We start from the raw sequence: 12020 nt of genomic DNA, 5'->3' as shown, positions 1-12020 counted from the left end.
AAGTTCCAAGCTGTGCCCTACAGCCATGAGAGCTAATTACTTCCTGAGATTTTTTTTTTTTTATTGTTTTTACATAATCACATACCTCCAATCACTAGGGCTTTCAGTGCAGTCATGGGCACCAGCATCAGGGCAGTACCTCTGTTTAGTGCAATAGAGGCTGGACTTGGTTCTTCTGTGAACTGTGTCCATTTAGTCTCTTGAGGGATCAGCCTGTGTTTTCTGCAGGTGGGACAGTCTTCTGGGGCATCTACCTGTCCCAGTATGCAGGTGTTCACTTAGCTGAGTGACAAACAGCCTCTAGAGTCTTTGGGGGATGCTGAATTTTACCTTTAATTGTGTTGATGCTGATGCTGGGGAGTAGATAAGCTAAGCCTTACTTCATGACTAGAAAAACGCGTTGATTTCTTTGTTAGGCAATAGCCTAGATAGTATGTTGACTTCTTCGTTAGGGCTGGAAGAAATGTAGCAAAGATACAACAGACTTCATAATTTGAATACCTTCTATGGAAAAATGGAAAAGAATAGTCTGTATGGCTGTATTGCAGCTATGCAGTTGAGTCACCCATTGTTCATTAAACAATTACCAGGAAAGCAGAGACTGTGTTCTTGCTTTTCTCTTTGTGTGCGTGTAGACCCTCCTTCCCAGGATATCCTGCATGGGTTGTGATATTCGTCTTCTTTCTTTGGTGTGCCAGCTCTCTTCCCCAGTTAGTGCTTTCTTTCCTCACTGATCAGCTGTACCAGCTTTCTGACTTGCTGTGAAATCCTTGGTTAAAATTTACATGGCAGATTTCATCCAGAGGTCTCGAAACTCTTCACGATGGTGGGAAAATGTCACCATCTCCATCCTGTAGAGTTCAGGAAACTAAGGTGCAGCAACTGAACAATTCACATCAACACGAAGTTACAGACCATGTCAGCCCAGGAAACAGTCTGGATGAGAAACTGGATCTTGTAACTCTTAACCTGTTTGCAGTGAGCAGATTACAGCTGGATCTGATTGAGGTCAATGCCTATGCCCACGCTGTGAAAACTTTTCTCTGTTTCGCTTTCCCTTTCCTTTTTATTTCTTCTTTAAAGTAATGGACAGGGCAAGTCCTACCTGCATTTTCATGTGAAAGTCCTGGCATGCACTATCTCTCAGAGCTCATAACCAAAGAAAAACTGGACCTCAGTGTACTCTAGAATTGCTACTTCTCATCAGTTTATTTCCAAACTAATTAATATATTTTACTAAGGAACTCATTCTTTTTCAAATAAAGGATTAAAAAGAAATAATCTCAGGGACCTGACACCTGCCAAATTATTGAGGATTTTCCACTTTTTATTTCAGTGGACTCTGTCATGATTTCAGTGCTTTCAAAGGTACTCACTTGAGAGCCCTTAGAAACCAAAGACCTATGTCCACAATGCACAGCAAAGAAAAAGACTGTACAAATTTCAGCAAATTCTCCCTGTGACTGAGTGTCTGTTCCTGAGAGTAGAGTAGTTAAACAGCTGGGTCTTCTTGATCCACCTGAGTTTTTCCCTATGACACCTCATAGGGAACCTCTCTACTGGGCCCATATACCAATTCATATGGGTTCAATTCAGCTGCAGTGATTTCTACATGGTATTAAAGCAATATGGATTTTAACATGTACTGTAAACCGAAAGACAGCGTTCCTTTACCAAGTGATGTAGCCCCAATTAAGACTGAATGTCATAATTTTGAAAGAAGTACCATAAAATCAGGAAGAGACAAAAATAAAGTATGTTCTTTTATTTTCTTGCTTCTAATGCTGCTTTTAGGTTTTGTGGGTGGATTATTCCATGAAAAAGAGAGATCTCAGATAAGCAAGACTGAAAGAGCTGAGGGGGTGGTGAATGCATTGTTTCTTCGTACTCAACTTTGATGCAACAACAACAAAAAAAAATCTCCCAAATGATAACTTGCTGTGATATTATAAATAATCTTTCATCTTCTTTGGTGGTCCACAGAGTTTATATAATTGGAAGGCTAAAACCCTTCTTTGTTGTTTCTTCCCTTTTCATTAGTACAGTAGAAGACTATAAAATTGTGCAGCCAGAAGGGGTTTAACAATTATTGAGTCAACATTTGAAAGTCTCACTCTATTTTATCATTTTATGCATGTGCTTTTTATGAGTTTTACAGCCCTGCAAGCGTTACTTAAGCAAGGTCCATTGCAATGGTGGATCTATAACTTCTCTTTTATTTTATTTTGCTCTCCCTGTTAGCATGTGCCATCAGCAAGAGTCACAATTCCACACTCACAGAGAAATTATAAATTTGAGATTATAATTTTTTTTATAACATTCAAGAGTGCTAGTTTCAGTTCCTAAAACTACCACTCTTACTAAGGAACCCTTGGCAAGTCACATAATGTGTGACTCAGTTTCCCATCTCATAAACAGAGTTAATAATCCTGCCTTTCTTTGTGAAATTTTTTGGTTAATTACCGATGAGTGAAGAATGCTTGGGCAAGGTGATCTTCTACACAGAAAACCCCAAATCTAAATAGAAGATCCCTCTGAAAAAAAAGCTGGAAAGTCTCTTACAACAGTTATAGGTGTAACAGGATCTGGGCTGTAACATGGTTTGGACTGGGGCATAGAGAGTGGGCACAGTACCTGTTTTGAAGTACCATGGCGTTAATATGCAGGAGTCTGACTGCAAATAATTCATTATAGGCAAACCTCTGGGCACACCTGTTTCCATTGCCAGTGGTTCCTCTAAGTTCTTCCAACTCCCTGTCATCCGTAGTGCCTGCCTACCTCATGTTTTCCACATCTTGAAAGGCTGTGGATGAAGATTTTATAACTCAAGCTATTCTGATGTTTATTACTGCAAGAGGCAGAGGAATTGCACAGAAAGATTGCTTTTACAAAGTCTTTGCTCTTGTCAGATGTAGGATAAGACTCTTCACCTTCTTGGAGAGCTAAGGAAAATACCACGATGTTGAACGGATAACACCTGGCGCCACCAGTGCGTCTGATAATTAAATATGTTTTTCTGTCATAAAGTGAACTTTCATTGCCGGATCATAGCAGCTAATCTGCCTAGTACTCTAAGATTTGGTGCATATTGCCCAAGGTATGTGTCAGAATGGTTGATATTTACTGGGCCTTGCTGAGGAGAGACATCTGCTTCTGCACTGCGAACCACATCAGATGCTGTCACAGGCCCCGCTCAGCAATCTAAGATAAAAACTAGTTTATCAAATCTCAATCTATTTGAAAATTCCACCTTTAAAGTTTAGATGTGTGAATTTTTCCCACAGAGCAGGACGATAAATAGTTGGACAAACTGTACTCGGCGGGGATGGAGGGGGGGGAATGGAACACTGAAAAGGACAGTAGCAGGCAACCATCTGTTTCTTTTTATGTATTGACACTGAAGGGAACAAAGGTAGCAGGCACTCAGTTCATCAGTGTGCTTGTAATTCTGAGGTGCAAGAACCCATGAGCTCCCCTAAAAATGCATTTGGCCTTTCAGTTCACTTGGGATAAGAAAAGCAGGAATGTGAAGTGATGCTCCTGAGCACTCCTCCTCTGGAATTCCACGCTGGCTGTTTCTCTGCAGGCATCAAACTGAGAGGAAAAATATTCCTGTCAGGGGAAATGGGGGTAGGGTGGGGGGGAGTAGCAAAGTGAAGAGTGGACTGCTTCAGTGAAGCTGCTAACCTTGAATTATGCAATCGGAAAAACGGCTCTTGCCAAAATACAATTCTAACGGAGTTCAGAGTACCGTCAGTGCTTGCCAAATACCCCAGCCAAAAGGATGTCTCAAAGAGGGGGAGGAGGGATCCGTTGCCATATGCCCAGCATTCACAGTATTCTGGAAGAACTGTGGAGTCCTTCAGGAGTGGAGGCGTGTTCATGGTCTCAGGTGCACCCTGAGCGTTGGTACCATGATCCAGTACAAGATGGGAGCGGTGAGGCTGGAGGGGAGTGGGTAAATATATCAGAATGTCTTTATTTCTCAGACCTTCCAAGGTTTTGCTTCACTCTTGTGTAGTAGGGGGAGGAGTTCTGGCAAACATGGTCAGGCTGTTCTACATATGTTTTGACTCTTCTTGTTTTATGTTTCTTCTATGAAAGAGACTGCAACCAAGTTCTTGTCATTTTTAGATCAATGTTTTGTTAAACTATGACAGCTATCCATGACAGAGAGCCAAGTAACTTTTGCAGCTGACCACAAAACTGAGTCTGACTTGTGGTGCTTAGTCATTTTTTATATATTTTTTTCTACATGACACATTCCATGTGTGGATGTGTTTTTCATTGTTCTTTTAAATATAATTAGAACATTTCTAAGAGCTGTGATACAAATCAGTCTTCTCTGGCAGATGAATTTCTTTGATTAATAAAGTTTTAGGAACTTCTTATCACATTGTGGCTATTGATAAAACCTCTCTGTTTATACTTTGAACAATTGGGCTGTTGTAGGTTTGATTGCTCTCTACAGTATTATCTTCTCTGGTTTGCCCATTAGAATTTTAAATGGTCCAGTCAACAGAGTTCTTGCTGCCCCTGCAGAGAGCCTCTCCCACAATCCAATAGAAATGACCATTAGGATAGACATTTTACTTCTGCCAAGTCCTTCATAGAGGAAAAAGATGTTTATAGGATGTCTTTCAGGCTTCTGAGGTCTGGTACAAAATTCAGAAATTTAGAAGGAAAATAATCACTTCAACTTTAGCGAGATTCCTGTGTTTATTCTCCTGCAAGAGCAGAAGTGTTCCTTGGTGTTTGTTTTCACTGCTTTGTCCTGTCTGATTTTTGGCAGGTGTCACAAGCAATTCTTCACACCACTTTCCTAGGTTTGGACCAACCTTGCCTGCTCTTCCTGTAAATATTGGTGCTAGGCTGCAGTAGATGTGACTTGTGCATTTTTCACAGGATGAATAGCGTTTCATACCTGAAGCAAAGGGGTGTTCTTCTGAACCCAACATGCATGCAGCCACCTGTTATCACTGGATGATGTCTCAGCTTTACACAGTGGAGTGGTGACAGTTTTGAGAACATGTAATTTCCTGTTGAATTAAGATAGTGGTGATAAATAATGATCCTAGTTTTATATAAACTTTAAATCATTGTGAAATCCTTGTCTGAAGTTCTTATATAGGTGTCCATGTTGGGGGGGTTGGAACTAGTTGATCTTTAAGGTCTGTTCCAACCCAAACCTTTCTATGGTTCTGTGAGAGGAGGCTGGGATAGCAATGTCAGCAGATTGCCAGTTTATTTGGGATCAGGGAAGAAAAAAGTTTCTCCTTTGTTTCTTTGGAGGTTCCATAAATACTTCCTCTGTAAACTAGAAGACTCTGTAGGAAAGGTAAGGAGATGCTTCCATCAGAAGAAAAGCACTAAGTCATCATCCAAGTGCTTTCAAGCAAAACAGCATGGGAATGTTGCTTAGCCCCTTTTGAATATTTTGTAATTATAGAAGTGTTTCTGTACGTCAGAATTGGGGAAAATAAGCTGCAGGGTGTTTAATGGAAAGAGCATAGGGCATGAAATCACAATGCTGCTTACGTATTGTCAGGCTTTTGCGTCCTGCCAGGGTGTTGCTGATCTCTTTCTGCTCTCCTAATTCTGTTTTAGGGGGTTTTTAGGTGGATGGTTTTTGATGTTTGGGGGGGGGGGTTTAATGCTTAGGTTGGAAGGGATCTTAAACATCATCTATTTGCAACTCCCCTGCCATGAGCAGGGACACCTTCCGCTAGACCAGGTTGCTCAGAGCTCCATTTAAACTGGCCTTGAACACTTCCATGGATGGGGCATCCACAGTTTCTCTGGGCAACCTGTGCCAGTGCCTCACAACCCTCACAGTAAAGAATTTCTTCCTAATGTCCAATCTAAACCTACTCTCTCTCAGTTTGAAGCCATTCCCCCTTGTCCTGTCACTCCAGGCCCTTCTAAATAGTCTCTCCATCTTTTTTGTAGGCTCTCTTCAGGTACTGGAAGGCCACAATTAGGTCACTGCAAAGCCTTCTCTTTTCCTTGTTGAACAATCCCAACTCTCATAACCTTTCCTCATAGGAGAAGTGCAGTTGCAGAGGCTCAGGAAAGAACAGACTTATTAATGCCTTTATACTTAAACATTTCTAAACATCAACACAGAAAAGTACAACTGGCTGCTTCGACTTCCTCCGTTTCAACAGCAACGTCATGGAGAAGGTCTTTTTAGCTGCCAGTTTATCACTGCTGATTGAATTATATTGTCATTCCCTACATTGAAGCAGCAGGGAGTAAAATTGTCACTGTGTTAGAAGGGTGGTCTCCCCACTCACCCGTGTTTCAGTTCTCCGGAGAGCCATCTCCAAGCGCGGGGCCGTGCAGAGCATCCCAGGAGCTCAGCACTCATCTGGCATTCCCTCTCAGCCCCTCTTCCATCATGTCTGTGCTCTCTCACTTCATCTGATGTGGCTGTACCTCAAAATGCGAAACTTTGCCTAAGATGGATAGCGGCAGAGCATCTGTAGGCTTGTTAAGTCAGACTCTGATAAACGAGCCGCACGCGGTGCGTACCTTGCAGACGGCATGCCGGAGTATTCGCTGACCTTAAGACTCAATCAGATCATGTCGGCGGAGTGTGGTTCTGAATGTAACTGCCTCTGACTTCAAGAGCTGCGTTTACTGCATAAAGGAAAAGCTGTTAAGCCTGTGCCCTTTGCGCTCTCAGCTCTGTTTCTCTAAGAGGTTTATGCGTGATTCCAGAAAAGTCTGCAACAGAATAACTCCCCTCCCCCTTGATATACCCAAAAAGAGGAAATGTTCTTTTATATTTTAGGTTGGTGGCAGCATTTTAAAATGATTTCTGACATAAAAATTGTTGAACTCTAGCACTGTGAAGTTGATGGTAAATAGATTTTTTCCCCCTGAGGAAAAACTGTTGATTTCCATGATATATCTGTGATCCATTTGGAAGAAGTACAAGGTCAACCTACTCCTGACTTTCTGACTGCTGACAGGTTGCTTTGGAAATGAGAGCTGAGTTAAAACCAATAGATCAAAGAGTTTGGTAAAAATAAATGCCTGGATAGTTCAGGTGCTTATTCGAAGCTTCTCCAAGCTTTCTGGATCTCTGTACCTGGTAGTGTTATGGAAGCCCTTTTGCTTGTGATAGGCTGACTCTGCTGCATGAGCTTTTCCTTAAAAAACCAAGAGGATAACTCATCTTGCACACTTCCCCTGGTGAAACGTCAGGGTATAGACAGAGCACCAGGAGTGCGAAAGGGATCTGCAACAAAAATGAATGTGAGGAGTAGGAAAGTTAACCTCATATTCCCTAAACTCTGTGAGCATACAAAGTTGAGCAGATTAGCCTTGTTTCTAACACTCTCGAGAAAATCTTTCTTCAATGACTTTCATGAATTTGAACCATTCTTTGAATTGCAGATGCAGGGACGTCACATCGCAGGAAGCATTTCTGTATTCGCATTGTTCTCTGTTCTGTTTTCTTCTGTAACATAACCCAGTGACATTATTAGGCTACATAGAAGTTGCAAAGTCTCTGGTTGCCATGTGAAATCTGAACGTTTTTTTTAGTTTATTGATCTTTTACAGTCATCGAGAGTGGAATAGAGCAAGGAAACAGTGATCTTTCTTTCAGGAAGAAACTCAAAAGAATTTTTTCGACTGGAGCCACTTTATTATCATGCTGTATCATGTCATTTTCTTAGCTTTGCAAAAGGCACAGTGCCTAACATTTTGAAATGTTAGTATTGCTTCCCTGAAAGATTTATTTTTAAACATATGATTGTCAGGAAGATAGAATGTTTATGAGCAAAAGTCATTGGGAAAACAAAAACAGTTGGAAAATGGAACACCTTTGTATTTGTAAAGTCAAACAATTCAGGGGGAAGCGAGGTGTTTTGAAGAGAACATTGGAATTAATGGGCCTGGCATGTTGTTCTGGCAATGTCTTTAGACACCACTGCAGCCTGACAGATTAATTGGCAGCACACACTAGCCTGTTGCAATCCAGGGTTCACAGCTAGTTCTGACTAGATGAATGACGGACAGGGTGTTAGTAGGGTTGGGCAAAACAGTCTGGACGAGAACACAAACTGCTGCCCAAGTATCGTGCTTAATTCAGGCTGACCCTTTCCCAAGGCCTGAATAAGTTTGAACTGCAGGGTGGTTTTTTTTCCCTATGGGCTGCTTCCTAAAATACAGCCTTAAAAAAAAAGAAGGGAAAGTCACGCATGTCCCTGCACTTTGATTGCAGGCTGGAAATAGAGTAAAACAATAAATACATTGCAAAAGAGTGTGCATCATCTAAACTTCGAATCCAGCTTTGCAGTCCCAGGGACATAGAGAGTTGAAATATTCTTCAGATGTGCAGCCAATTTTATCATGCCAAGCTAACCAATCTTTTCAACACTATGGAGTTTGCTCATCACTAGCTAATAAGCAAGTTTTAAAAAGGACTTTACGGTAGAGTCTGCAACCATATCTCTTCCAGAAAAAACATTATTATGTATTGTTAAATACCTGGCTCAGTAAACTGTTGTGAATGGTTATCCAGCTTCCCTATCAACCTTCTAAATTACATATGAACTTTGCGATTGCAATGTTTAATTATTTTCCTGATCCAAATCCCGTCATCTTGCCCGTATAGGACAAAACAACACTGGAGACCCTGACTCAGCAGTTGGCAGTAAAACAGAGCGAAGACGGAAAGTTTAGCCACGCAATGATGGATTTCAACATGAGTGGAGATTCTGACGGTCAGTACAAATGGCTTATCCTAATTTCCAGGTTTGTGTGTGCGTATCAGCGGGATCTGGGGGAGAATCCAAGTGCTTTGGAGGCCTGTGAGCAGTCAGCAATAAGCGGCTGTGAAAGAAGGCAGGAAAAAGTGATTCATCATGGGGCGTTTTAAGTCTGGAGGTTGATTTTCAGCCTTCCCTCTGTACACTGAAGGTCTCAAGAAGGGACCAAGAATGTATTTCTGATAGTAAAAGGGACTAAAGAGGGCAAATATATGTGTTATAAGTGAGATCACACAGGGAATCCCTGAAGTATAGACCTGATCCTCCATAAGTGTTGCGTGCTCTGAATCTGTGGGAACTTTATTGGTTTGATAAAGCAAGCATAATGTTTGTTTGTTTCTCTGCTATTGCATATATTGTTATGGAGATGTCAGCACAAAACCAGGCAGGATATGTAAGTATTTTTTTGCTAGTTAGAGAATTGCTTAAGAAGAAATGCTTGATGTTGCCGTATATTACCCCCTTTCGCTCACAAAAAAGGTAGAAGATGGGTAACATATGCATCCTCTAAGCAAGAACGGAAGAAAGTAAAAAGTAAATCTATGTTGAAAAATATAGGCTTTACGTTATTAAGCAGTGAAAGTTGTTTTAGAAAAGCTGTTTAATGCCTTGTATTGAAAAAAACCAGTCTAAAGTCTTCATCAAGTCTGTGCTATGTGATACTGAATTAACAGAGTAATTAAACTAGACAATATACAATATATTTAACATTAACCAATTATGAACATGGACTCATTGAATGTGCAGCACCTGACGTGGGTTACTAAAGGCAGAGGTAGCTGCATAACGAAAAACAAGCTGGGAATGTTTTTCTCTTTCTTTTTAGGAAGTGCAGGAGTCTCAGAGTCTCGAATTTATCGGGAATCCAGAGGGCGTGGTAGCAATGAACCCCATATCAAGCGCCCAATGAACGCATTCATGGTGTGGGCTAAAGACGAACGGAGGAAGATCCTTCAAGCCTTCCCTGACATGCACAACTCCAACATCAGCAAGATATTAGGTAAGAGTGATAGAGCACCGTTCTTTCAGAGCAAAACTCAAAAATATTTTGAATTAATAGAGCCGAGCACCTGAAACAATGGAAGTGCTGTCTCTCTATTGTGCAGCTTTGTCACTGCACCAAGGACAACAGTGATAAGAGCTTCCACTGTGCTACCCAGCAGTATGCATTAAGCATAACCTGACATCTTCTTGTGTCTTTGTAATTACTGAGATTGTGGTGGTAATTTTGGTTTGAAAACATGAACTGAATAGACAAAAACAGTTCATTTCATTAGGCTGTTGAACGAGCACAGAATAATTGCTGTCATTTATTTGCCCACATATTTCATCTATCTAGTGTCTCTGAGGTAGCACACTACACTATTTGATTTGTGCCATAGAACTTTCTGTCTCCACTTGGACCTTAAGCTGCTGAGCACAACTCTTTGAGTGTGACCATCCAGCCAATTATTTATCCACCAAAGGGTCCATAAATCAAATCCACGTCTTTCCAGTTTAGAGATAAGGATGCCACGTGGGACAATGTCAAATGCTTTGCACAAGTCCAGGTAGATGACGTTGGTCACCCTTCCCTTGTCCACCAACAGTGTTACCCCAGTTCACCTGTCAGTTCCATCAGGACCTGCAGATGCATCTCAGGACCCATGGACATGTAGGTTCCATGGACTTGTGCACCTTTAGGTTCTCAAATTGAATCTTCTCCTACAGTGGTGGTTTTTCATTCTCCCATAGTCTGATAAAAACCCTGAAATTAAGAAAAAAAGAAACATCAGATCTAGTTTCCATATCCTCTGCTCTTTACGTTCCAAGCAATATTTGTGATGAATGTCATCTACTGAATCTCATGCCATAGTCTTCCAACTTTTCACTACTTGCTCAGATTCTCAGTACCATGTTCTGTCCAAAGTCACTCCTCTGTGACATGCTGAATGATACAGCAGGTGACTGATAAGGCTCTCTGAGGCCCATGAATCACTGTTCTGGAGGAAAAAAAAATAATTAAAAAAAAAAAATCTGTGACCAAATTAGAGATGTTGAATTTTTACTGAGAAAAACTGTTACAGAACCTAAGCACCCCTCAGGCCAGTGGCTAAGCAGAGAACATGTTTACCTGGGCTGCAGGTCTCAGTGGTTTTGCAGACTACTCAAGAAATGTAATGGCAGCATTAACCAGCTGCAGGTCTGGTAAATAGGCCGAGTTTAGACTGGTCAGAGGTTTGAGGCTTGTGTTGATGAGAGTGGTATTATGAAAAGTTAGCAGGGGGCAAGTGGAAATGAGATAAATTGGTTGGAGTGGCAGAATGTATTGCTGTGGATGGCAGATGTGATGATATTAACCCGTGATTTAAAGGGTGGCACAAAATGATTAGATTAGTTATGGGAACAGGATTAGAAGGCTAAATTGGTTATGTTGATGGTAAAATAACCTTATACTGGTTAAAAGGGATTATACTGGTCAGAGGTGTATGATGTGATTAGCCAGAGGACAGGGCAGTAATAGTTTTGGTCTGTTTCTAAATTGAGAGTAGACCTGGTTAAACCTGTTTTTAAATAATCAGCTTCAGAAATCTACAAGATCATTCTGAATGGCCCTTTTCATATAGAAAGTACAAAGAGAGCTTGATGTTTTCCCTCTTAACTGATTGTTTTGGATAACAACCTCCGACAGCACGCTGCTAATTCATTCTGCTTAAAACAGGCGCTTGAGCTGGGCTGACATTTTACGCAGTCTCTGGGGATCCTGGTTGACATTTTAAAGGGCTTCTAAGCATTTTATAATACCCTAAAATCTGGTTTTAATAAGCCATTCTGCTGAAATTGTTAACATAAGGAATCACCTTTTACTATTTGGCACTAGATCAGGAAGATATGGGGACATCTTTTTCTGATTAGATATACAGTAGTTGGAGTAAAATGTGCAAATTCATTACAGATCCTGTTGAGGTGACAGACAGTATAGCTGACTCCAAACTCTTTCTGTTTTGCTGCCAGATATGGGGAAAAGCAAGGTCTGAGGCAGTGAGAGATGATGTTTCTATTTCTTTCCAGCATCACATTTAATTTTTTCATTCTACCTCTGCAATGGAGAGGGATGTCCTGACGTCTTCCTTCTTGACAGAAACGTTACAAAGGTCTTCCCTCAATTGCAAAAGGCCAGTCTTTTGAAGTCAGCAGGGAGCTGTCTGTTAACTGGCGTAGGGTGAGCAACTAGAAGCTTACAGTTCAGCCAGGTAT

General features: G+C 41.1%; 1 protein-coding gene across 14 annotated transcripts in view; it reads left to right on the top strand.

Moving 5' to 3' along the window:
* The window catches only part of SOX5 (SRY-box transcription factor 5), a 641540-nt gene that overhangs the window by 615773 nt on the left and 13747 nt on the right, over positions 1-12020 (top strand). For all 14 annotated transcript variants that reach the window (XM_032688182.1, XM_032688183.1, XM_032688184.1 and 11 more), the window contains 2 exons: positions 8630-8738; positions 9610-9783. In XM_032688182.1, the coding sequence (XP_032544073.1) occupies positions 8630-8738; positions 9610-9783 (283 nt within the window). The remainder of the gene's footprint in view (positions 1-8629; positions 8739-9609; positions 9784-12020) is intronic.

The sequence above is a fragment of the Chiroxiphia lanceolata genome, chromosome 5 (assembly GCF_009829145.1).
Source record: "Chiroxiphia lanceolata isolate bChiLan1 chromosome 5, bChiLan1.pri, whole genome shotgun sequence".
Lineage (NCBI taxonomy): Eukaryota > Metazoa > Chordata > Aves > Passeriformes > Pipridae > Chiroxiphia > Chiroxiphia lanceolata.
This window is presented reverse-complemented; position numbering and strand designations above follow the sequence as displayed.